General features: G+C 38.3%; 1 protein-coding gene across 1 annotated transcript in view; it reads right to left on the reverse strand.

The window, feature by feature from the left end:
* Positions 1 to 1,553: 1,553 nt before the first annotated feature.
* LOC307124221 (uncharacterized protein) overlaps positions 1,554 to 26,177 on the reverse strand; it is a gene marked incomplete at its 3' end in the record, with an annotated part of 717,433 nt that continues 692,809 nt past the window's right edge. Inside the window, exons 2-3 of the mRNA XM_079813270.1 lie at positions 11,489 to 12,696; positions 1,554 to 1,683 (exon numbers count right to left, since the gene is read on the reverse strand). Coding sequence (XP_079669396.1) covers positions 1,554 to 1,683; positions 11,489 to 12,696 — 1,338 coding nt within the window. The remainder of the gene's footprint in view (positions 1,684 to 11,488; positions 12,697 to 26,177) is intronic.

Below are 26,177 nucleotides of genomic sequence, written 5' to 3' on the forward strand. Positions count from 1 at the left end.
TATAAGGAATCACTGAAGCTATTTGCGCTCAGTCCCATCGCGGATTTCTCAAGTTCAGTCGAAATAAAAACTGCTGCAGCCTATTTCTTTGATATTTGCTTGGCGAAATTGCTTGATTTTCATCATACATTTCACACAATTATACACCACATTCCTTGTTTCAGTTTTACAGAGTTTAATATTTTTTTTTTAGATCGTTCATTCATTCATTCATTCCTTCATTCATTCATTCATTCATATAACGTTAGTAGGCTAGGCTAGCGTTGTGGGTGAAACTGCGCACGATGGCAGACGGTGCTAATATTGTCGACCTGATTTTGGCGAAGCCATTTGAAAGTGTTCCTTACGAGGAAAAACTTAGAATTAAACAGCAGGGCAGATCAACACCTAAGATTGATTTAGTGCAAAAGATAGGGAAAAATAACAGGTCTTTTCTGCTCTCCTGGTATAACAAAGTTAGCTGGCTGACTGGAAGTGCTGTGACAAATAAAATGTACTGCTGGCCATGCCTCTTGAGAGGACACTGGTCAAGTCACTTGAAAAGACTCCTAGTTGGTACGACAGGGTCACCATTTTCTTGAAAAGGAACGTAGGGCAGAAATTACTTTTAAATAAATAGACAATTTTATGATGTAGGCCGAAAATGAGCTTCCCCTCTCTGACAGACCAGTAGCCGCCACTGATCAGGAGTCTTCAGTAATATTCAGTCATTACTCTATTAATCACTTAATTATCTCATTAACTCCAACACTGATTCAGTTACATTTAACTGCCTGTAGTGTGCACACTGAGCAGTGTTCAGTTCATCTGGGCTAGCCCATGTGGGGCCTACATGGAAACTGAGGACAAAACTGGCTGGGCCCCAGTTAGACAGCCCAGGTGACGCCCATATGGGCCCCACATGACTGTGCTGGCTGGGAGGTTTAAAAACAACGACCCTTCATGCATGTGGGCAGGTATTCATGCCCTTACAGATTATAGACCAGCAAACAGCTACCCCTCAACCAGTAACGCCACACTACCAGATGTACTGAACAATTGTTATGCTCGCTTTGATCATGGAAACACAGTACAGCCTGTTAAAGCTGTGCTCACATCTGAAGACCTACCGCTCACCTTTTCCATCAGTGATGTGTGTTCCAACCTGAGTAAGGTAAACACACATAAAGCTGCCGGGCCTGACGGCATCCCTGGCCGGGTGCTTAGGGCCTGTGCGGATCAGCTGGCTGAGGTCTTCACAAACATCTTCAATCTCTCCTTGGCTCAGGCCATTGTCCATTGTCCCCACCTTCTTCAAAACAGCTACCATTGTACCAGTACCAAAGCATGCTGCTGCAGTGGCCCACAACGACTTCCGCCCTGTCGCTCTCACTCCGATAATCGCAAAGTGCTTTGAGAGGCTAGTTCTCTCCCACCTGAAAACATGCTTGCCTCCAACACTGGACCCATACCAATTTGCCTACAAACCCAATAGGTCAACTGAGGATGCCATTGCCTCAGCTCTCCACTTTGCCCTGACTCACTTGGACAGTCACAATGCATATGTCAGGATGCTATTTATTGATTTCAGTTCGGCCTTCAATACTGTGATGCCATCCAAACTGATTTCCAAGCTCAGTGATCTTGGCATCAGTCCCTCCCTCTGCAACTGTACTCTGGACTTTCTTACCAACAGACCACAGTCTGTTACACAGTAAAATCCCCAGAGTTAAATTAACACTGCTCAGAGAACATTTGGTCCCACTCTACAGAGTGTTAAAGTAACACTGAATCGGTGTTAAAGTTAATGAGATAATTGAGAGATTAATTAAGTGATGATTGGCCATTAGTGATGAACACCTGATGATAATGAGTAGAATCATTGAAGGAAAGAGAAAAAGAAAAACACAAGAACTACGACTGACTATAAAAAAGACATTCAATCTCTGAAGATCTCAGCAGAGGAGGATTAAACAACTCCACAAACAGCATTACCAGCTTCACACATTACTAACCAGACTGACTTTATTTCTGTCAGACGTCTACAGAAGCTCTTATTGAGAATTAACAGATTTTTTGTTTGATTTTGTTTAGAAAATTGTTAGTTCTTAATGTGACCATCATGGTGAATAGTGTTTTCTTTAGTTGGGCAGTTTGGTGACTTTTTAATATTCGTGTTTCTCTGGCTGCTGTAACTGAGTTTGTTATGGCAAGAAAAGCAAGAGTAAACACAATCAGATGCTGTCGGCTGCCCGATGATGAAAATATGATCTTTGTGTAGTAATTCAATTAATCGATTTTATATGAGTTTCTATGAATTTTTTTTAGTACCATTAACTTTTTTTTATTGTGATTCTAGAAAAGATCCAGCAGGGTTTTAATCAGAAGAGCTGAATTCGTTTTGAAATAGATTGTACACTAATCACTTCCAACTCCTGCGAGTGTATCTCACACACACACATCAAGAATAAGCCTATGAATCTCAACAATGGTGACATGCTTCATGCCACAATGCATTCTGGGAGCCATAGATGAGTTTTCGTGACGTACCCAGAATTAATTGCGGCATGAAGCATGTCACCATTGTTGAGATTCATAGGCTGATTCTTGATGTCTATGTGTGAGTATAATTCGCAGGAGTTAGAAGTGCTTATTATGTGATGTGTTATTAAACTGGAGTACAAGACTTATGTATGACTTTATGTGAAGTAAACACTGCTGGATCTTCTGCTGTACAGTCACAAGGCTACTATAATCAATGACTCTCAGGAGAACAGCAAATAAGGCACTATATGATGATAACAACTGCATCATCAACAACAAGCCAACATCATCTGTCATCAACTTCTCATCATGAATTTTCTCTTGCTGTTCTCACCGTAATAAACAGTTACAGCAGCCAGAGAAAAAAATGCTGACAAGTCAAGGGTCAAGAGCCCAACTAAAGCAACACTAATCACCATAATGGTAACTTCAAACAACTTTTATTTTCAATAAAACATCAACATCTAAACCTCAATAAGAGCTTCTGTAGACATCTGACAGAAATAAAGTCAGTCTGGTTTGTAATGTGTGAAGCTGGTAATGCTGATTGTGGAGTTGTTTAATCCTCCTCTGCTGAGATCTTCAGAGATTTAATGTCTTTTTTATAGTCAGTCGTAGTTCTTGTGTTTTTCTTTTTTTCTCTTTTCTTCAGTGATTTTGCTCATTATCATCAGGTGTTCATCACCAATAGCCAATCATCACTTAATTAATCTCTCAATTATCTCATTAACTTTAACACTGATTCAGTGTTACTTTAACACTCTGTGGAGTGGGACCATATGTGCTCTGAGCAGTGTTAATTTAACACTGGGGATTTTACTGTGTAGAAGGCTACAGGCAGGTGAGTTTTATCAGGGTTGGAGCTAAACTCTGCAGGACAGTGGCCCTCGAGGACTGGAGTTGCCCACCCCTGACATAGAGGTTCATAACTTCATTAGGCAATGACAGAGTGTGGATTGGTTTGAATGACATAGAGCAGGAGGGCAGCATGCAGTGGGTGGATTATTCACCACTGAAACAAGGGTAAGTGATACAAATCACTGTGCATTTATTTCAGTTTTGTGTTTCTTGTTTTAAAAATCCATCTCAACCAACAGGAAGTATCTGAAAACATACCTCTTCCACAACCACAAGCATAAATAAATTATATTACTGGAAAATTAATATTCTCTCTTTTACTCTTCTGCACTTTCACTTCTACTCCAGCTTATTTTGCTACTGTGATTATTGTTGATTCATGAATGTTGTGGTTATGAATAATTGAAAATCTGATGCATGTTATTCAGGTTTTGGGATACAGGAGAGCCAAATGACTCCCTAGGAATTGAGGACTGTGTTGAACTGATTCCTGCCTGGGGCTGGAATGATCTTCCTTGCTTCGACCTGAGAAAATGGATTTGCGAGAAATAGGGTTCATCCCATTTTTTGGTGTTTTTGCTTATATTATTTAATAGAATCTGTCATGGAGTGATCACATAACTTCTGATTGAGGATTATGGTCTGCTACTTTCATTTTATATAAACCACTTTCATGATATCAATTTCGTTTAATAATTTCTGTAATGTAGACAAGTATTCTATCTGTTATCATGCATTAGCAAGTGTTGAGATGAAACTACAGGAGTCTAAAGTGTCCCAGTTTACCAGGATTTGCCTGATTATAATGATATTGAGTGTCTGTCACACTGATTTTGAGTAGAATTGCTTTCTCTTTTGAATAAAATAGACAATTATCATAGTAAACCCACCACATTTTGTTTGTCTGTTTTCTTGAACTTGATATGTTACTATGGAAAGTAACACTGAATCAGTGTTGGAGTTAATGAGATAATTAAGAGATTAATTGAGTGATGATTGTTTGATTATTGAAGACACCTGCTGATAATGAGCAGAATCACTGAAGGAAAGAGAAAGAATTAAACAAGTTGTCCCAGGGACCCCATAAGCTGCCCATTCTGCACCCCATGTGGGCTTTAGTAAATGTTAGCTTTAGTAAATAGTAAATTAGTAAATACAGCACCTGGATAACATTCTTAATAATTTAGTATAATTGCTTATATTATTCATGTATACATTATTTTGTATTATGTCATTTGGTTTTCATTATTATAACCTACAATGGTACCTTCACCAGGCACCCTCTCAGTCTCTAAAGTTTTCAATCTTGAGTACACATGGTAATACAAATGAAATTACTCTAAACCTGCTATACACACAGTAAATTGCCCGGTGTTGAATAAACACCGCTCGGTGTTCATATGGGAACCACCCGCAAGGTGTTAAAGTAACACTGAAGCAGTGTTAGAGTTAATTAGATACTTAAGTGATTAATTGAGTGATGATTGTTTGATTATTGAAGACACCTGATGATAATGAGCAGAATCACTGAAGGAAAGAGAAACACAAGAACTACAACTGACTTCAGCCTCAGATTAAATCAACTGAAGATAAAATAAGACATTCAATCTATCTTATTAAAACCAGATTGACTTTATTTCTGACATCTACAGAAGTTCTTATTGAGAATTAACAGAGGTTTATAGGTTGGTTTTATTGAAAATGTTTGATCGCCATTATGGTGATCAGTGTTTCATTTAGTTGGGCAGTTTGACTCTTGGCTTTCGATGTTAGTTTGTGGTCTTTGTAACAGTATTTACTGAAACACATAATTTGTTGTTAAAGAAACCATGAACAGAAACAAGCATGAAAGAAAATTATATTTTAAACATAAAAAATAAATCTGGCCAATTGTTATTACAAGATATTCATCAGCAATCATTTGTTGCCAGATATCAAATATTTAGAATTTTATTTAAAAACATTGTGGGAAAAAAAACACTTTATGCACACCCACACAAACATCAAGAATCCGCATATTAATCTCAATGACGGTGACATGCTTCATGCTGCAATGCATGCTGGAATATATAATCATCATAGTATAACACTCATGACTCCCAGCATGCATTGCAGCATGTCATCATTGTTGAGATTCATATGATGATTCTTGATGTCTGTGTGTGTAAAAAAGTCCCCCCCCCCTTAATGTTTCTAAAAATCAAAATTTAAGATGACTGATCTGTGGCAGTAAATCATTTATGGTGAAAATCTATTAAAAAACACTTTTATTAACATTTCTATTAATCACTTTTCTCAAAGATTGGTCAAAAAGAAAGATGATAACTATTTCACCTGATAATTTATGTTTATGAATTCCTTTGCAACAAAGTATATGTTCCTGTAAACTCTGTTACTAAGACTGCAAACTGACATAAAATGCCAAGTCAAACTGCCCAACTAAAATAAACACTAATCTCCATAACGGTAACCAATAAACATTTCCCATAAAACATCAACCTCTAAACCTCTGTTAATTCTCAAAAAGAACTGTAGACCAATGACAGAAATAAAGTCAGTCTGGTTTATAATAAGAGAGATTTAATGTCTTTTCAGTTGATGTCATCTTAGGCCTAGTCCACACGTACACGGGTAATTTTATAACCAGAGTTTTTCCTTCTCCGTAATAAAAAACAATCGCGTCCACACAAGCACGGTTTTAAAAAAATCTCCGTCCACATAAAAACGCAAAACCGCGCTATGATTGGCTGCTTGATTTCCACTTGGGTCCCATCCACGGCACTAGGGATGAAACGGTATGGAAATTTAACATCACGATTATAGTGACCCAAATTATCACGGTTATCAATATTATCACGGTTTTGTTCAAACGAGATGAAAGTATTCAAAAAGAACAGATGCACACACTTAAAACATTTCAACAAGTTTTATATTTGAAATTCAACAAACAACAAATAACTAAAGCAGCTCTATGCACTTTTTTAAGCTTGATTCTGTGGGATTTCCTTCCTTAATGGCCGTCGTCAATAGCAACGCATAATGCATAAATAATAATAATTTTATATATAATATAATATAATATAATCTCTAATATTATCTCTGTAAATATATTCTCAAGCAATATTCTCATCAGTGTTCAGCAATGATGCATTTAAATCTAGCATGTTTTGTGTTAGAGCCCAAACAGTATCCTAGTGAAATAATGCATATCCATATTTCCATATGATTTGACAGTTTATTTTATTAAATATCAAAATGTGTGCATCATACCTGACACCTAAATGATCACTTTACAGTCAGTTTTATGACTGTCATTCTCTTCAAATGCTATTGAAGTTTGAAACGTGTATAACGTTACCAATGTTGTGTGTAACTTTAGAGACGGTCCCTAAATTCGCCAGGGTTATGCCAGTCATATCAGATGTGCTGTGGTTCTGCTGTGTGTTTTAAAACTATTTTCGCTGCTGAAATAGAACAAAAACAGTCCAACACAGTATGATGAATGAATCTCCAGCGTACATCGCACGTTTATCTGCTTTGAGTTCAGATTACAGCGAGTGAGCGCGGCGCGCGCTCTGAACGCCTCTGATTATGAGACATTGCATTCATAAACTCAATATAAACACGTGTGAGTGGTTATAATGCGCAAAGCGATTATAACAGACGGCTTTTGAGAAGACTAAGTTCAACAGCCAGAGTGGCTAGTGTGCAGCCGAGATAACGTTATACCCGCAAATGGCGGTTGTTAATGTCAAGCCCTGATTATTATTAAATGTCACCCTAGTCTTGTCTGAATTTGTTCGTTCGCTTCACGTTATTATTTGCCAGACGTAGTTTTGGTATTGAGGTTAAAGTCCACTTGCCTTGCGTTCGTAGTTTTTAAGTGTTCCCCCTATTACAGCGACTTTCTTCTGGCATGTTCTGCAGACAGGGTGACCAGTTTCCCTCAGGACTTTTGTAAAAGGCAAAATACGACCACACCTCAGATTTGGTCCTTTTAGAGGCTGAACAATCCCCAGAGTGCTGTCACTGCCTTCTGCCATTTCTTCTCATTTAAAAACAGCGGTGCGGTGCGCTGCGTCACACTGACGCTGACTGGACAAGATTTACCGTGAGTTCTCACAATCGTGATAATCACACGCGGTTTTAATGATAATTAAAATTTCTACGATATTACTAACCGTCACTAAATTTAATCGTGGTTTATCGTGAAACCGGTAATCGTTTCATCCCTACACGGCACCGATGCACTGAGGGATGCCATGGGCTCAGTGAAACCCTTCTGCAAGTTTACTTTGGAATCAGTGACAGGTAACTGTACAGGGGCAGGGCTCAAGTGGACTGAAGCTTCACACACTTGCCTTACTATGTTGTATTATTGTATTCTGACGCCTCTGTTCTGCAATACAATGTGATAATTGCGCATGTATCTATCTGTATATATGTAATAAGCGCTGTTAGCAGAGTTATTAAAAGTTATGTCTGCCATTGCATAGACTCCACTCATGTATAAACAAAGGAGAGATCGGCGCACATTTCGACTTAACAAGCCGAAATCTCTGGTTTCACCGTCTACACGACAACGCTGTAACCGGAGTTTCTAAAAAACTTCACCCTGGCCGGAGTTTTCAAAAAAGTCCGGTTTCAGTAACCGGATACTGCGTTTGCGTGTGGACGAACAGCCAAACCGCGTAGAAAAAGCTGCGGTTTTGAAAATACCCGTGTTCGTGTGGACAGGGCCTTAAGCTGTGGCTGTAGTTGCGTTTCTCTGTCCTTCAGTGATTCTGCTCATAATCATCAGGTGTCTTCAATAATCAAACAATCATCACTCAATGAATCACTTAAGTATCTTATTAACTCTAACACTGCTTCAGTGTTACTTTAACACCCTGCTGGTGGTTCCCATATGAACACAGAGCGGTGTTAATTCAACACCGGGCAATTTACTGTGTAACAGTGTTTACTTAAATGGACAATAATAATAATAAAATAAAATAAAAGAGTTAAGCAGGTGTTATAGTTTTTATCATCATAAAGCAGAATGAGTCTCTAATCTCATCACTGACCAAAAGTGGTAATTCATAGATTATTGCCCCAGATTAGACATTCTGAATTTAGATTTTTAATATATTGCAATATATTAACGCAATAATCATTAATTAATATATTTTTTTAATATATTTGAACCATTTAATACATTGATCATAAATATATATTTTTCCGTAAGAGATAAGCAGCCAGTTTTAAAGTTATTTTGTTTTTTCTATATATTTTTGTTTGTTTTTGTATTTAGAATTAACCCATAATGTTCCACTCCTGCTCTGGTATTTTTACACCTCACTTGAGTTCACTTGAGCACATTGAGTTTTTGACTAAAGCAATAATGCAGATATGCAAACATTTGACTGTATGAGAAAGAAAACACCGGAGAGTCACGGAAATTTAAAAGTGAAAGTTGCAAGGCCAACAATGGAAAGAGTGTTTGATTAACACATGTAAATTACCTAAAGCATCTTCCCTATGACAACCTGCCGACACTAACAGTTGAAACAATAGTGCATTCATTATTTAAAGAAATATATTTGCATGTGCATGCATAGCATATACAGTGTTGAACAAAATTCATATTACCCCAGTTTTAAATGAAGGTACACTTAATGTTGGCCGAATAATGATCTTTTAAAATGTTATTGCTACCACTTATGTCATAAACACCTTGTGAAACTTGTAATTGGGTTGATATCCTTGTGGTGGGCAGAGCAAGGCTTCGTGGAACATTGAAGCAGAAGCAAATGTGCCGTATTGTGTAGAGGCTTCGAAACAATCTGACGCCCATCTTTATGGTGAGAGCTAGTGGTCAGAACAGTGTAAATGCAACAAGAACTCAGGCCAAGCAAGATTCAAGAGTTTTATTTGTCACATACACAGTTATATACACAATATACAACTGGCAGTGAAATGTAAACAGGTCCGCTCCATGGACAGTGCAAATAACAGTTACAAGAAATTAAATAGAAATAGAATAAAATTAGAATAAAAAGTATTAACATAAGTAGAATTATAAATAAATCAAGTAAAAGATAAAAATAGGAAATAAGATAAAAATAAAAATATAAAAAATATAAAAAATATGTGGATATGATAAGTGAGATAAACTGTAGACTTAAAAATAAGTGGTTAACATAAAATATATAATATGTATATATAAAGAAGTATAATGTGCAAGGTTTATTACAGGTTGTTACGCAGTAACAATAGGGACGTAAAGTGCAGTGCAATTGCAGTATGTGGATGTTAATGTTAAAAGACTGTATGTTTATGTGTGTGCGGGGGTGAAGTGAGTCACGTGACTGAGTTCAGGAGTCTGATGGCCTGGGGGAAGAAACTCCTCCTGAGTCTTTCAGTCTTTGCCATCAGGCTACGGAAGCGCTTACCAGATGGCAGCAGGGTGAAGTGAGAGTTTGCAGGGTGATTAATGTCTCTGATGATTTTAGTAGCTCTACCTCTGCAGCGTTTGGTGTAGATGTCCTGCAGAGACGGGAGAGCTGAGCCTGAGATGCGCTCGGATAAGCGCACCACTCTTTGCAAGGCTTTGCAGTCGTGACTGGTGCTGTTCCCGTACCACGCTGTGATGCACTGAGTCAGGACACTTTCTATCGCCCCTCGATAGAAAGTTTTCAGGATGGCTGGTGAAACCCTGAATTTCCTCAGCTGGCGCAGGTGGTACAGTCTTTGCCTGGCTTTTTTCACCTGTGTCTGGATGTGTGTAGTCCAGGTCAGATCCTCGGAGATGTTCACACCCAGGTATTTGAAGCTGCTCACTCTCTCTACCGGTGTCCCGCTGATCATGAGAGGGGAGTATGACCGATGCTGTCTCTTCCTGAAGTCCACAATCAGTTCTTTGGTCTTGTTAACATTCAGAGAGAGACAGTTGTCCTGGCACCATGATGTCAGTTGCTCCACTTCGTCCAAGTATGCAGTCTCATTGTTGTTGGAGATGAGACCCAGGACAACAGTATCATCAGCAAACTTGATGATCGAGGTGGAGCTGTGTGTGGACAAACAGTCATGGGTGTAGAGAGAGTAGAGCAGGGGACTCAGCACACAGCCCTGTGGAGCTCCAACACTCAGGGTGATGGAGGTGGAGGTGAACTGGCCTACTCTCACCGCCTGGGGTCTGCCAGTGAGGAAATCTTCAATCCAGAGGCAGAGAGAAGAATTCAGGCCTAGATCCAGGAGTTTGTGTGTTAGCTTAATGGGAACTATGGTGTTAAAGGCTGAGCTATAGTCAATAAATAGCAGCCTGACATAGTTCCCACTTTTGCTGTCGATGTGAGTGAGGCAGGAGTGAAGGACGTGAGAGATGGCATCTTCAGTCGATCTATTGGGACGATAGGCAAACTGAAGAGGGTCCAAAGTGTCAGGAATGGAGGAGCAAATGTTGTTTTTAATGAGTCTCTCAAAGACCTTCATGACTAAAGATGTGAGAGCCACTGGACGATAGTCATTTAGGCAAGAGGGTTTACTGATCTTAGGTACAGGGATGATGGAGGATCGTTTGAAGGAGGTGGGGACAACAGATGTAGCAAGGGACTCGTTGAATATGGATGTAAAGAGCCCTGCGAGCTGATCAGCACAGGACCGCAGAACACGACCTGAAATACCATCCGGCCCAGCAGCTTTCCTGACATCCACACGTTTGAGTGCCCTCCGAACCTCGTCCTCCGAGACAGAGATCACGTGACCGTTGCTGCTCTGAGGGACTCTCTCTGACGCGTCACTCGCCGGAGTCGCGCTGCCGCGATTACCATCAAAGCGAGCGTAGAAAGAGTTTAACTCGTTCACCAGCAACGGATCAGCTCTCACCTCTGCAGAGGATTTAGTTCCAAAAGCACAGATGGTTCTCAGTCCCTGCCACATCCGCCGGGAGTCGTTGAGTTGGAAATGAGATTCCACTCGGTCTTTATAGCGGAGTTTTGCGGCTTTAACGGCGCGCCGGAGGGCGTAACATGAAGCTTTGTACTCCCTCATATCCCCCGTTTGGAGACCGGCATTGTAAGCGGTGGTGCGCGAGTTTACTGCAGTGCGAATTGAACTGTCCACCCACGGTTTCTGATTAGGGAAGGACGTTATAGTTATTGTTTGTGTGGCTTGCTCTGTCAGTGTGTTAATAAAGCAGAGCGCCACTTCTGTGAACTCGCTGACGTCTTCAGAACTCGCGCGGAACATGTCCCAGTCGACGTCATCAAGAGCTGCCTGTAGCGTGATCTCTGAATGGGATGACCAGCGTTTGACTTCCCTCCTCACCGGGGGCTCTTGAACGAGCCTTTGTTTATATTCCGGTGTGAGGAAAATGGCGGCATGGTCCGATTTGCCAAAAGCTGGCTGTGAACGAGCTTTGTAGGCGTTCTTAAACGGAGAGTAGCAATGATCCAGTGTGTTTGCTCCTCGTGTGGGACAGGAGACATGCTGGTGAAAGTTTGGCAATACTTTCTTTAGGTTTGCTTTGTTAAAATCACCCGCGACGATGAAAGCAGCGTCGGGGTGTTTGTTTATGAAGCCGCTGGTCACATCATGGAGGGCAGATAAAGCCAGCCCCGTGTCTGCTTGTGGTGGAATATAAACGGCAGTGGAGATGATCGAGGAAAACTCCCTCGGTAGGTAGAAAGGCCGGCACATGAGAGTTAAATGTTCCAAGTGAGGCGAGCAGGATCGCGAAAGAATGGAGATGTTCCTAGGATCGCACCATTTCTTGTTTATCATGAAACACACTCCACCGCCTTTAGATTTCCCGGCCTCGGCTGTTCTGTCCATCCGAAAAACAGAGAAGTTCTCGGACGGCGTCACGGCTGTATCCGGGACCGCTGGCGTGAGCCATGTTTCGGACAGACAATAGATGTTGCAGTCTCTCATGTCCCGTTGAAAACTTATCCTGGCTCTAAGATCGTCCATCTTATTCTCCAAGGATTGGACATTTGCGAGCAAAATGCTCGGGAGAGGAGGACTGAATGCTCTTTTTCTCAGTCTGTTGCGGATCCCAGCGCGTTTCCCGCGGTGTTTTTTGAATCTTCGCCGTCGACTCGAGTGGCCATTGTTCAACTCGGCGTCCCGGCGAATCTCAGATGGAAGATTGGAGAAAGTGTCCTGAAACAGGTCAGTGTAGCGGTAACCAATTTCCAGAAGTGTTTTGCTGTCGTAACAGATCAAAGCAGATGATCCGTTGGAAAAAATAGAGAGTAAAAGAGAGTAGAATAATAAATAAAAGCAAAGTCTTAGCGGAGCGACCTGAACGGCGACCGAGCACGGCGGCGCCATCTTGCGCCAAGCAAGCAAACCCACTGAAAATAATAATCTAATAATATTAAATATCAATTATATGTGTAATATATGTTATTTGCTAAGCTAATTGCTAAGCTAAACAGACCAATAAGAGTCTATTAAAGGGTTAGTTCACCCAAAAATGAAAATTAACCCATGATTTACTCACCCTCAAGTCATCCTAGGTGAGTATGACATTATTCTTTCAGACGAATACAATCTGAGTTATATATATATATATAAAATGTCCTGGCTCTTCCTAGATTTCTAATGGCAGTGAATGGGTTTTTCTGTTTTGAAGTCCATAAAGTGCATCTATCCATCATAAAAGTGAATCCCTCCATCCATCCATCATAAAAGTGCATCTCTCCATCATAAAAGTGCAACCATCCATCCATCATAAAAGTGCATCTCTCCATCATAAAAGTGCAACCATCCATCCATCCATCATAAAAGTGCATCTCTCCATCATAAAAGTGCATCCATCCGTCATAAAAGTGCATCCATCCATCATAAAAGTGCATCCATCCATCATAAAAGTGCTTCCCTCCATCATAAAAGTGCATCTATCCATCATAAAAGTGCATCCATCCGTCATAAAAGTGCATCCATCCATCATAAAAGTGCATCCATCCATCATAAAAGTGCTTCCCTCCATCATAAAAGTGCATCTATCCATCATAAAAGTGCATCCATCCATCATAAAAGTGCATCTATCCATCATAAAAGTGCATCTATCCATCATAAAAGTGCATCTATCCATCATAAAAGTGCATCTATCCATCAAGTGCATCTATCCATCATAAAAGTGCATCTATCCATCATAAAAGTGCATCTATCCATCAAGTGCATCTATCCATCATAAAAGTGCATCTATCCATCATAAAAGTGCATTTATCCATCATAAAATTGCATCCATCCATCATAAAAGTGCATCCCTCCATAATAAAAGTGCATCTATCCATCATAAAACTGCATCCATCCATCATAAAAGTGCATCCATCCATCCATCATAAAAGTACATCTATCCATCAAGTGCATCTATCCATCATAAAAGTGCATCCCTCCATCATAAAAGTGCATCTATCCATCATAAAAGTGCATCTATCCATCATAAAAGTGCATCTATCCATCATAAAATTGCATCCATCCATCATAAAAGTGCATCCCTCCATCATAAAAGTGCATCTATCCATCATAAAACTGCATCCATCCATCATAAAAGTACATCTATCCATCAAGTGCATCTATCCATCATAAAAGTGCATCCCTCCATCATAAAAGTGCATCTATCCATCATAAAACTGCATCCCTCCATCATAAAACTGCATCTATCCATCATAAAACTGCATCCATCCATCATAAAACTGCATCCATCCATCATAAAACTGCATCTATCCATCATAAAAGTGCATCCATCCATCATAAAAGTGCATCTATCCATCATAAAAGTGCATCTATCCATCATAAAAGTGCATCCATCCATCATAAAAGTGCATCTATCCATCATAAAAGTGCATCTATCCATCATAAAAGTGCATCCATCCATCATAAAAGTGCAAATATCCCTCATAAAAGTGCATCTATCAATCATAAACGTGCATCCATCCATCATAAAAGTGCATCTATCCATCATAAAAGTACATCCATCCATCATAAAAGTACATCCATCCATCATAAAAGTGCATCCCTCCATCATAAAAGTGCATCTATCCATTATAAACGTGCATCCATCCATCATAAAAGTGCATCTATCCATCATAAAAGTGCATCTATCCATCATAAAAGTACATCCATCCATCATAAAAGTGCATCCCTCCATCATAAAAGTGCATCTATCCATCATAAACGTGCATCCATCCATCATAAAAGTGCATCTATCCATCATAAAAGTACATCCATCCATCATAAAAGTGCATCCCTCCATCATAAAACTGCATCCATCCATCATAAAAGTGCATCTATCCATCATAAAAGTGCATCCATCCAACATAAAAGTGCATCTATCCATCATAAAAGTGCATCCCTCCATCATAAAAGTGCATCCATCCATCATAAAAGTGCATCTATCCATCATAAAAGTGCATCTATCCATCATAAAAGTGCATCCATCCATCATAAAAGTGCATCCATCCATCATAAAAGTGCATCTATCCATCATAAAAGTGCCTCCATCCATCATAAAAGTGCATCTATCCATCATAAACGTGCATCCATCCATCATAAAAGTGCATCAATCCATCATAAAAGTGCATCTATCCATCATAAAAGTGCATCTATCCATCATAAAAGTGCATCTATCCATCATAAAAGTACATCCATCCATCATAAAAGTACATCCATCCATCATAAAAGTGCATCCCTCCATCATAAAAGTGCATCTATCCATCATAAACGTGCATCCATCCATCATAAAAGTGCATCTATCCATCATAAAAGTGCATCTATCCATCATAAAAGTACATCCATCCATCATAAAAGTGCATCCCTCCATCATAAAAGTGCATCTATCCATCATAAACGTGCATCCATCCATCATAAAAGTGCATCTATTCATCATAAAAGTACATCCATCCATCATAAAACTGCATCCATCCATCATAAAAGTGCATCTATTCATCATAAAAGTACATCCATCCATCATAAAAGTGCATCTATCCATCATAAAACTGCATCCATCCATCATAAAAGTGCATCTATCCATCATAAAAGTGCATCCATCCAACATAAAAGTGCATCTATCCATCATAAAAGTCCATCCCTCCATCATAAAAGTGCATCCCTCCATCATAAAAGTGATTCATCCATCATAAAAGTGCATCTATCCATCATAAAAGTGCATCTATCCATCATAAACGTGCATCCATCCATCATAAAAGTGCATCTATCCATCATAAAAGTGCATCTATCCATCATAAAAGTACATCCATCCATCATAAAAGTGCATCTATCCATCATAAAAGTACATCCATCCATCATAAAAGTGCATCCCTCCATCATAAAACTGCATCCATCATCATAAAAGTGCATCTATCCATCATAAAAGTGCATCCATCCAACATAAAAGTGCATCTATCCATCATAAAAGTGCATCCCTCCATCATAAAAGTGCATCCATCCATCATAAAAGTGCATCCATCCATCATAAAAGTGCATCTATCCATCATAAAAGTGCATCTATCCATCATAAAAGTCCATCCCTCCATCATAAAAGTGCATCCCTCCATCATAAAAGTGCATCCATCCATCATAAAAGTGCATCCATCCATCATAAAAGTGCATCTATCCATCATAAAAGTGCATCTATCCATCATAAAAGTGCATCCATCCATCATAAAAGTGCATCCATCCATCATAAAAGTGCATCTATCCATCATAAAAGTGCATCCATCCATCATAAAAGTGCATCTATCCATCATAAACGTGCATCCATCCATCATAAAAGTGCATCAATCCATCATAAAAGTGCATCTATCCATCATAAAAGTGCATCTATCCATCATAAAAGTGCATCCATCCATCATAAAAGTGCATCTATCCATCATAAAAGTCCATCCATCTATCATAAAAGTGCATCCCTCCATCATAAAAGTGCATCTATCCATCATAAAAGTGCATCCATCCATCATAAAAGTGCATCCATCCATCATAAAAGTGCATCTATCCATCATAAAAGTGCATCTATCCATCATAAAAGTGCATCCATCCATCATAAAAGTGCATCCATCCATCATAAAAGTGCATCTATCCATCATAAAAGTGCCTCCATCCATCATAAAAGTGCATCTATCCATCATAAACGTGCATCCATCCATCATAAAAGTGCATCAATCCATCATAAAAGTGCATCTATCCATCATAAAAGTGCATCTATCCATCATAAAAGTGCATCCATCCATCATAAAAGTGCATCCATCCATCATAAAAGTGCATCTATCCATCATAAAAGTGCCTCCATCCATCATAAAAGTGCATCTATCCATCATAAACGTGCATCCATCCATCATAAAAGTGCATCAATCCATCATAAAAGTGCATCTATCCATCATAAAAGTGCATCTATCCATCATAAAAGTGCATCTATCCATCATAAAAGTGCATCCATCCATCATAAAAGTGCATCCATCCATCATAAAAGTGCATCCATCCATCATAAAAGTGCATCTATCCATCATAAAAGTGCATCTATCCATCATAAAAGTGCATCCATCCATCATAAAAGTGCATCTATCCCTCATAAAAGTGCATCTATCCATCATAAACGTGCATCCATCCATCATAAAAGTGCATCTATCCATCATAAAAGTACATCCATCCATCATAAAAGTACATCCATCCATCATAAAAGTGCATCCCTCCATCATAAAAGTGCATCTATCCATCATAAACGTGCATCCATCCATCATAAAAGTGCATCTATCCATCATAAAAGTGCATCTATCCATCATAAAAGTACATCCATCCATCATAAAAGTGCATCTATCCATCATAAAAGTGCATCTATCCATCATAAACGTGCATCCATCCATCATAAAAGTGCATCTATCCATCATAAAAGTGCATCTATCCATCATAAAAGTGCATCTATCCATCATAAAAGTGCATCCCTCCATCATAAAAGTGCATCTATCCATCATAAACGTGCATCCATCCATCATAAAAGTGCATCTATTCATCATAAAAGTACATCCATCCATCATAAAACTGCATCTATCCATCATAAAAGTGCATCTATCCATCATAAAAGTGCATCTATCCATCATAAAAGTGCATCCCTCCATCATAAAAGTGCATCTATCCATCATAAACGTGCATCCATCCATCATAAAAGTGCATCTATTCATCATAAAAGTACATCCATCCATCATAAAACTGCATCCATCCATCATAAAAGTGCATCTATTCATCATAAAAGTACATCCATCCATCATAAAAGTGCATCTATCCATCATAAAAGTGCATCCATCCATCATAAAAGTGCATCTATCCATCATAAAACTGCATCCATCCATCATAAAAGTGCATCTATCCATCATAAAAGTGCATCCATCCAACATAAAAGTGCATCTATCCATCATAAAAGTCCATCCCTCCATCATAAAAGTGCATCCCTCCATCATAAAAGTGATTCATCCATCATAAAAGTGCATCTATCCATCATAAAAGTGCATCTATCCATCATAAACGTGCATCCATCCATCATAAAAGTGCATCTATCCATCATAAAAGTGCATCTATCCATCATAAAAGTACATCCATCCATCATAAAAGTGCATCTATCCATCATAAAAGTACATCCATCCATCATAAAAGTGCATCCCTCCATCATAAAACTGCATCCATCATCATAAAAGTGCATCTATCCATCATAAAAGTGCATCCATCCAACATAAAAGTGCATCTATCCATCATAAAAGTGCATCCCTCCATCATAAAAGTGCATCCATCCATCATAAAAGTGCATCCATCCATCATAAAAGTGCATCTATCCATCATAAAAGTGCATCTATCCATCATAAAAGTCCATCCCTCCATCATAAAAGTGCATCCCTCCATCATAAAAGTGCATCCATCCATCATAAAAGTGCATCCATCCATCATAAAAGTGCATCTATCCATCATAAAAGTGCATCTATCCATCATAAAAGTGCATCCATCCATCATAAAAGTCCATCCCTCCATCATAAAAGTGCATCCCTCCATCATAAAAGTGATTCATCCATCATAAAAGTGCATCTATCCATCATAAAAGTGCATCTATCCATCATAAACGTGCATCCATCCATCATAAAAGTGCATCTATCCATCATAAAAGTGCATCTATCCATCATAAAAGTACATCCATCCATCATAAAAGTGCATCTATCCATCATAAAAGTACATCCATCCATCATAAAAGTGCATCCCTCCATCATAAAACTGCATCCATCATCATAAAAGTGCATCTATCCATCATAAAAGTGCATCCATCCAACATAAAAGTGCATCTATCCATCATAAAAGTGCATCCCTCCATCATAAAAGTGCATCCATCCATCATAAAAGTGCATCCATCCATCATAAAAGTGCATCTATCCATCATAAAAGTGCATCTATCCATCATAAAAGTCCATCCCTCCATCATAAAAGTGCATCCCTCCATCATAAAAGTGCATCCATCCATCATAAAAGTGCATCCATCCATCATAAAAGTGCATCTATCCATCATAAAAGTGCATCCATCCATCATAAAAGTGCATCCATCCATCATAAAAGTGCATCTATCCATCATAAAAGTGCATCCATCCATCATAAAAGTGCATCTATCCATCATAAACGTGCATCCATCCATCATAAAAGTGCATCAATCCATCATAAAAGTGCATCTATCCATCATAAAAGTGCATCTATCCATCATAAAAGTGCATCCATCCATCATAAAAGTGCATCCATCCATCATAAAAGTACATCTATCCATCAAGTGCATCTATCCATCATAAAAGTGCATCCCTCCATCATAAAAGTGCATCTATCCATCATAAAAGTGCATCTATCCATCATAAAATTGCATCCATCCATCATAAAAGTGCATCCCTCCATCATAAAAGTGCATCTATCCATCATAAAACTGCATCCATCCATCATAAAAGTGCATCCATCCATCCATCATAAAAGTACATCTATCCATCAAGTGCATCTATCCATCATAAAAGTGCATCCCTCCATCATAAAAGTGCATCTATCCATCATAAAACTGCATCCATCCATCATAAAACTGCATCTATCCATCATAAAACTGCATCCATCCATCATAAAACTGCATCTATCCATCATAAAAGTGCATCTATCCATCATAACAGTGCATCTATCCATCATAAAAGTGCATCCATCCATCATAAAAGTGCATATATCCCTCATAAAAGTGCATCTATCCATCATAAACGTGCATCCATCCATCATAAAAGTGCATCTATCCATCATAAAAGTACATCCATCCATCATAAAAGTACATCCATCCATCATAAAAGTGCATCTCTCCATCATAAAAGTGCATCTATCCATTATAAACGTGCATCCATCCATCATAAAAGTGCATCTATCCATCATAAAAGTGCATCTATCCATCATAAAAGTACATCCATCCATCATAAAAGTGCATCCCTCCATCATAAAAGTGCATCTATCCATCATAAACGTGCATCCATCCATCATAAAAGTGCATCTATCCATCATAAAAGTACATCCATCCATCATAAAAGTGCATCCCTCCATCATAAAACTGCATCCATCCATCATAAAAGTGCATCTATCCATCATAAAAGTGCATCCATCCAACATAAAAGTGCATCTATCCATCATAAAAGTGCATCCCTCCATCATAAAAGTGCATCCATCCATCATAAAAGTGCATCCATCCATCATAAAAGTGCATCTATCCATCATAAAAGTGCATCTATCCATCATAAAAGTGCATCCATCCATCATAAAAGTGCATCCATCCATCATAAAAGTGCATCTATCCATCATAAAAGTGCCTCCATCCATCATAAAAGTGCATCAATCCATCATAAAAGTGCATCTATCCATCATAAAAGTGCATCTATCCATCATAAAAGTGCATCTATCCATCATAAAAGTGCATCCATCCATCCATCATAAAAGTGCATCCATCCATCATAAAAGTGCATCCATCCATCATAAAAGTGCATCCATCCATCATAAAAGTGCATCTATCCATCATAAAAGTGCATCTATCCATCATAAAAGTGCATCCATCCATCATAAAAGTGCATCTATCCCTCATAAAAGTGCATCTATCCATCATAAAAGTACATCCATCCATCATAAAAGTACATCCATCCATCATAAAAGTGCATCCCTCCATCATAAAAGTGCATCTATCCATCATAAACGTGCATCCATCCATCATAAAAGTGCATCTATCCATCATAAAAGTGCATCTATCCATCATAAAAGTACATCCATCCATCATAAAAGTGCATCCCTCCATCATAAAAGTGCATCTATCCATCATAAACGTGCATCCATCCATCATAAAAGTGCATCTATTCATCATAAAAGTACATCCATCCATCATAAAACTGCATCCATCCATCATAAAAGTGCATCTATTCATCATAAAAGTACATCCATCCATCATAAAAGTGCATCTATCCATCATAAAACTGCATCCATCCATCATAAAAGTGCATCTATCCATCATAAAAGTGCATCCATCCAACATAAAAGTGCATCTATCCATCATAAAAGTCCATCCCTCCATCATAAAAGTGCATCCCTCCATCATAAAAGTGATTCATCCATCATAAAAGTGCATCTATCCATCATAAAAGTGCATCTATCCATCATAAACGTGCATCCATCCATCATAAAAGTGCATCTATCCATCATAAAAGTGCATCTATCCATCATAAAAGTACATCCATCCATCATAAAAGTGCATCTATCCATCATAAAAGTACATCCATCCATCATAAAAGTGCATCTATCCATCATAAAAGTGCATCCATCCAACATAAAAGTGCATCTATCCATCATAAAAGTGCATCCCTCCATCATAAAAGTGCATCCATCCATCATAAAAGTGCATCCATCCATCATAAAAGTGCATCTATCCATCATAAAAGTGCATCTATCCATCATAAAAGTCCATCCCTCCATCATAAAAGTGCATCCCTCCATCATAAAAGTGCATCCATCCATCATAAAAGTGCATCCATCCATCATAAAAGTGCATCTATCCATCATAAAAGTGCATCTATCCATCATAAAAGTGCATCCATCCATCATAAAAGTGCATCCATCCATCATAAAAGTGCATCTATCCATCATAAAAGTGCATCCATCTATCATAAAAGTGCATCCCTCCATCATAAAAGTGCATCTATCCATCATAAAAGTGCATCCATCCATCATAAAACTGCATCCATCCACTTTCAAGAATATTTGCGATAATGATATTTATGACGATATAGAAAAAAAATATATGGAAAACTTTTTATTGGTGATTGCTATGGAAGTATATGGGTAGCAATATTCAATTTGCAATGCAATATGTACAATGCCAATGCATTTCAGTATTTAAATGTACATTTTCCAATACTATGTGTGCAACATTTGGAGCAAAATGTTAATTCAAATTGAATAATATAATTTGCATTTGCTATTTCATACACTAGTTTTGACATATAATTATACATAGTTTAACGTTTTATAAATTCCAAAATTAAAATGTATTACAGAAATTATTGTGTTTAACACGTTCAAGCAAAAACTGTAGCAAAATGATAATTTAAATGTTGTTTTTCTTAATTGCATTTACACTCTCAGTTAAGATACTTGCGATTGCATTTTCATTTAATGTCAGTGACTGTTCTGTTAAACCAGTATTAGAACCATATTTATGATTAGCACATCTTGCAGAGAACACGCCTGTCACTCGAGAGATCCGGCAGTGCCGTAATCACTTGTGAAGAATTATAAATATACAGTATAATAACACAAAAATGTTGAACTTCTGTGTCATTTAGACAAAAAGAGACATCAAGAATCAGCGTATGAGTCTCAAAAAAGGCAAAAATCTAAAGTTTCATGCTGCAATGCATGCTGGGTACCTAGTCTTTGTGCAGTGAGTGCACTTTGACCTCACATTGTGACCATAGTATGAGCACACAGTGAGAGGGCGCAGTGAGATTACACTTGTAGCTCACACAGTAAAATCCCCAGAGTTAAATTAACACTGCTCAGAGAACATTTGGTCCCACTCTACAGAGTGTTAAAGTAACACTGAATCAGTGTTAAAGTTAATGAGATAATTGAGAGATTAATTAAGTGATAATTGACCATTAGTGGTGAACACCTGATGATAATGAGTAGAATCACTGAAGGAAAGAGAAAAAGAAAAACACAAGAACTACGACTGACTATTAAAAAGACATTCAATCTCTGAAGATCTCAGCAGAGGAGGATTAAACAACTCCACAAACAGCATTACCAGCTTCACACATTACTAACCAGACTGACTTTATTTCTATCAGATGACTACAGAAGCTCTTATTGAGGTTTAGATGTTGATGTTTTATTGAAAATTAAAGTTGTTTGAAGTTACCATTATTGTGATTAGTGTTTGCTTTAATTGGGCTCTTGACCCTTGACTTGCCAACATAAGTTTTTCTCTGGCTGCTGTAACTGTTCGTTACGGTGAAAATGGCAAGAAAATCTTGACGCTTGTTGTCTATGATACAGTTGTTATCATCATATAGTGCCTTATTTGCTGATCCCCTGAAAGTCATTGATTATAGGAGCATTGTGATTCTAGGGCAGAAGATCCAGCAATGTTATCATCAGATAAACTAAACAATTATCAAAAAAATTTTACGTAAGATTTGTACTGCGGTTTAATAACACATCACACAATAAGCACTTCTAACTCCTGCGAGTTTTACTCACACAGAGAGATCAAGAATCTGCCTATGAATCTCAACAATGGTGACATGCTTCATGCCACAATGCATTCTGGGTGCATCACGCAAAACTCATCTATGGCTCCCAGAATGCATTGTGGCATGAAGCATGTCACCATTGTTGAGATTCATAGGCAGATTCTTGATGTCTGTGTGTGAGTTCATCTCGCAGGAGTTAGAAACGATTAGTGTACAATCGGTTGCAAAACTTATTCAGCTTTTCTGATTAAAACAGTGTTGGATCTTTTCTAAAATCACAATAAAAAAAGTGAATAGTTTATTGCTCATACTCAGTCATAAAATCAATGAATTAAATCATTATACAATGATCATATTCTCATCATCGAGCAGCCGACAGCATCTGATTGTGTTTACTCTTGCTTTTCTTGCCATAGCAAACTCAGTTACAGCAGCCAGAGAAACACTAACGTTAAAACGTCATCAAACTGCCCAACTAAAGAAAACACTGATCACCATGATGGTCACATTAAAAACTAACAATTTTCACAACAAAATCAAACAAAACATTTGTTAATTCTCAATAAGAGACGTCTGACAGAAATAAAGTCAGTCTGGTTAGTAATGTGTGAAGCTGGTAATGCTGTTTGTGGAGTTGTTTAATCCTCCTCTGCTGAGATCTTCAGAGATTTAATGTCTTTTTTATAGTCAGTCGTAGTTCTTGTGTTTTTCTTTTTCTCTTTCCTTCAGTGATTCTACTCATTATCATCAGGTGTTCATCACTAATGGTCAATCATCACTTAATTAATCTCTTAATTATCTCATTAACTTTAACACTGATTCAGTGTTACTTTAACACTCTGTAGAGTGGGACCAAATGTTCTCTGAGCAGTGTTAATTTAACTCTGGGGATTTTACTGTGCAGTGTGACCTCGATCCCAATGCACTTTTGGTCTTGTGGACTTACAGTGGCTTGCGTGTGCGCGTGTCTGATAAATCCATGAGACCGTAGGGCAGGGTTGTCCAAACTTTTTTAAAAGGAGGCCAGATTTTGATGTTGTGGACACACCTGGGGGCCGGTTCCTTTTCTATTATATATATATATACCGAACAAAATTATAAACACAACACTTTTGTTTTTGACCCACATCTTTGACGTTTTGTCTCTTTTTTTGCAAGTCAGTGATCAATTGTGGGGAGTTCTGTTGTGCAACATCCACATTCATTTGTGAATTCTTTCTTCAATTGAATTTTGGTTCTAGTGCATGACATTGAGTGCATGACATTTTTTTTTTAGTATTATTATTTTAGGCTGAAGGGCCCCAATGTCAGAAGGCTATCTGTTCTTGCTTTCTGGTGTTGGTATTTTTGAGTACGGAGTGTGGTTTGCTGCTTGTAACCACTGTGTGTGTGTGTGTGTGTGTGTGTGTGTGTGTGTGTGTGTGTGTGTGTGTGTGTGTGTGTGTGTGTGTGTGTGTGTGTGTGTGTGTGTGTGTGTGTGTGTGTGTGTGTGTGTGTGTGTGTGTGTGTGTGTGGTTTCAAGACAATCACTCTGATACCCACCGTCTCTCTTGCCTTTTATGGTAATGCGCCTGTGTGCTCTATTTCTATTGGGTAGTCACTTCCCTGTTTATAAAGGGGTGGCATAGTCAGCTGCATATTATTTACACCTTTTGACACTTAGTTATTTCATGCCACCACACTATAAACCATCACAGATGATCACATGACTGATCTCTAGCTCACTGCTTTCTCATGCTTTTCTCTAATAATTGATCGTTTTATCCTAATATACTGAACAATATTATAATTGTGCACCTTCACAATGGATAAAGTGCTCAATATTATCAGCTTCTGTTATTCTGGATTTTGTGTTCCTGTAACTTTACCTTTAAGTGATCAGTTTAATTTGTGATCATCTCAAAAGAAGAAAAATAATTTCTCTTTCTGAATGACCTTCACATCAGTCCTGTTGTATAAACATCTTGAGTAAATATATAAAATTAACTGTGAAAGTTTTTTGATGTTGCTCTCATGTTGAGGTAGGGACAATTATATTTCCGCCACTGGGCTTTAATAAACTGTGTTAACCACACACAGTCCTTTAACCTAAAGCTAACAGTGCATGTGTCAAACAAGAGGCGGCTTAGTAGGGTTGGAGCTAAACTCTGCAGGACATCGGCTCTCTAGGACCGAACTTGTCTACCCCTGACTGAGAGGTACAGAAATGTATCCTTAAGGGTCCCACCCCAGTGACAGCCACTTGTAACTTAAAAGGTACAATTTTGTTCTCTTTTTTTTTTGAGAGTGCAGGAATTGAGTTAGAGACCGCTTATATAGAGTTTCATCTCAGTGATGTTGTTCTGTTATGAGGGGGAAGGTGCAAAGATGCAGATGTCTGCCACTGTGTGTTAAAAAAAGGTGTTAACCACGCAAAGTCCTTTAACCTAAAGCTAAAAGTGCATGTGTTACTCAGTCAGTCGTTCAGTTGCTGTTGATCTGATGAGCTACAACACGGTAAGACAAACACACTCTTACTTAAATGAACACTGATGATTATTGCTCATATAACACACGTGTCTTAACATGAGAAATGTAAAGAATAGGGTGATATACAGTACATATACTTGTTTGAGCACAAGTGATGATTATGAGTGATGTTTAATGCTGTATTATAGATGTATTTTATGCTGATGTGGGTCAGAACGGCTCCTCCCCTTCCTCTGGTCTTTCTGCTCACGATTCACGGTGAGTCTATGGCACATTCACATTAGAAACACTCTGATGTTTTATATCATTTTATTTTCAAAGACACTATAATGAGTGATTAATGAGCAGTTTTCTGTGGTATGTTTCTGCTTTTAAGGCCCTGTCCACACGAACACAGGTATTTTCAAAAGAGCAGCTTTTTCTATACAGTTTGGCCACACGTAAACACAATTATCCATTCACTAAAACAAAACTTTTGTTGTAAACTCAGACATCAGAGAGGCCGTCACTGGGGTGGGACCATTAAGGGTACATTTCTGTAGATATTTTTGTTTATGGCTTCTTTTG

The sequence above is a fragment of the Gobio gobio genome, assembly GCF_949357685.1.
Source record: "Gobio gobio genome assembly, chromosome: 3".
NCBI classification, from domain to species: domain Eukaryota; kingdom Metazoa; phylum Chordata; class Actinopteri; order Cypriniformes; family Gobionidae; genus Gobio; species Gobio gobio.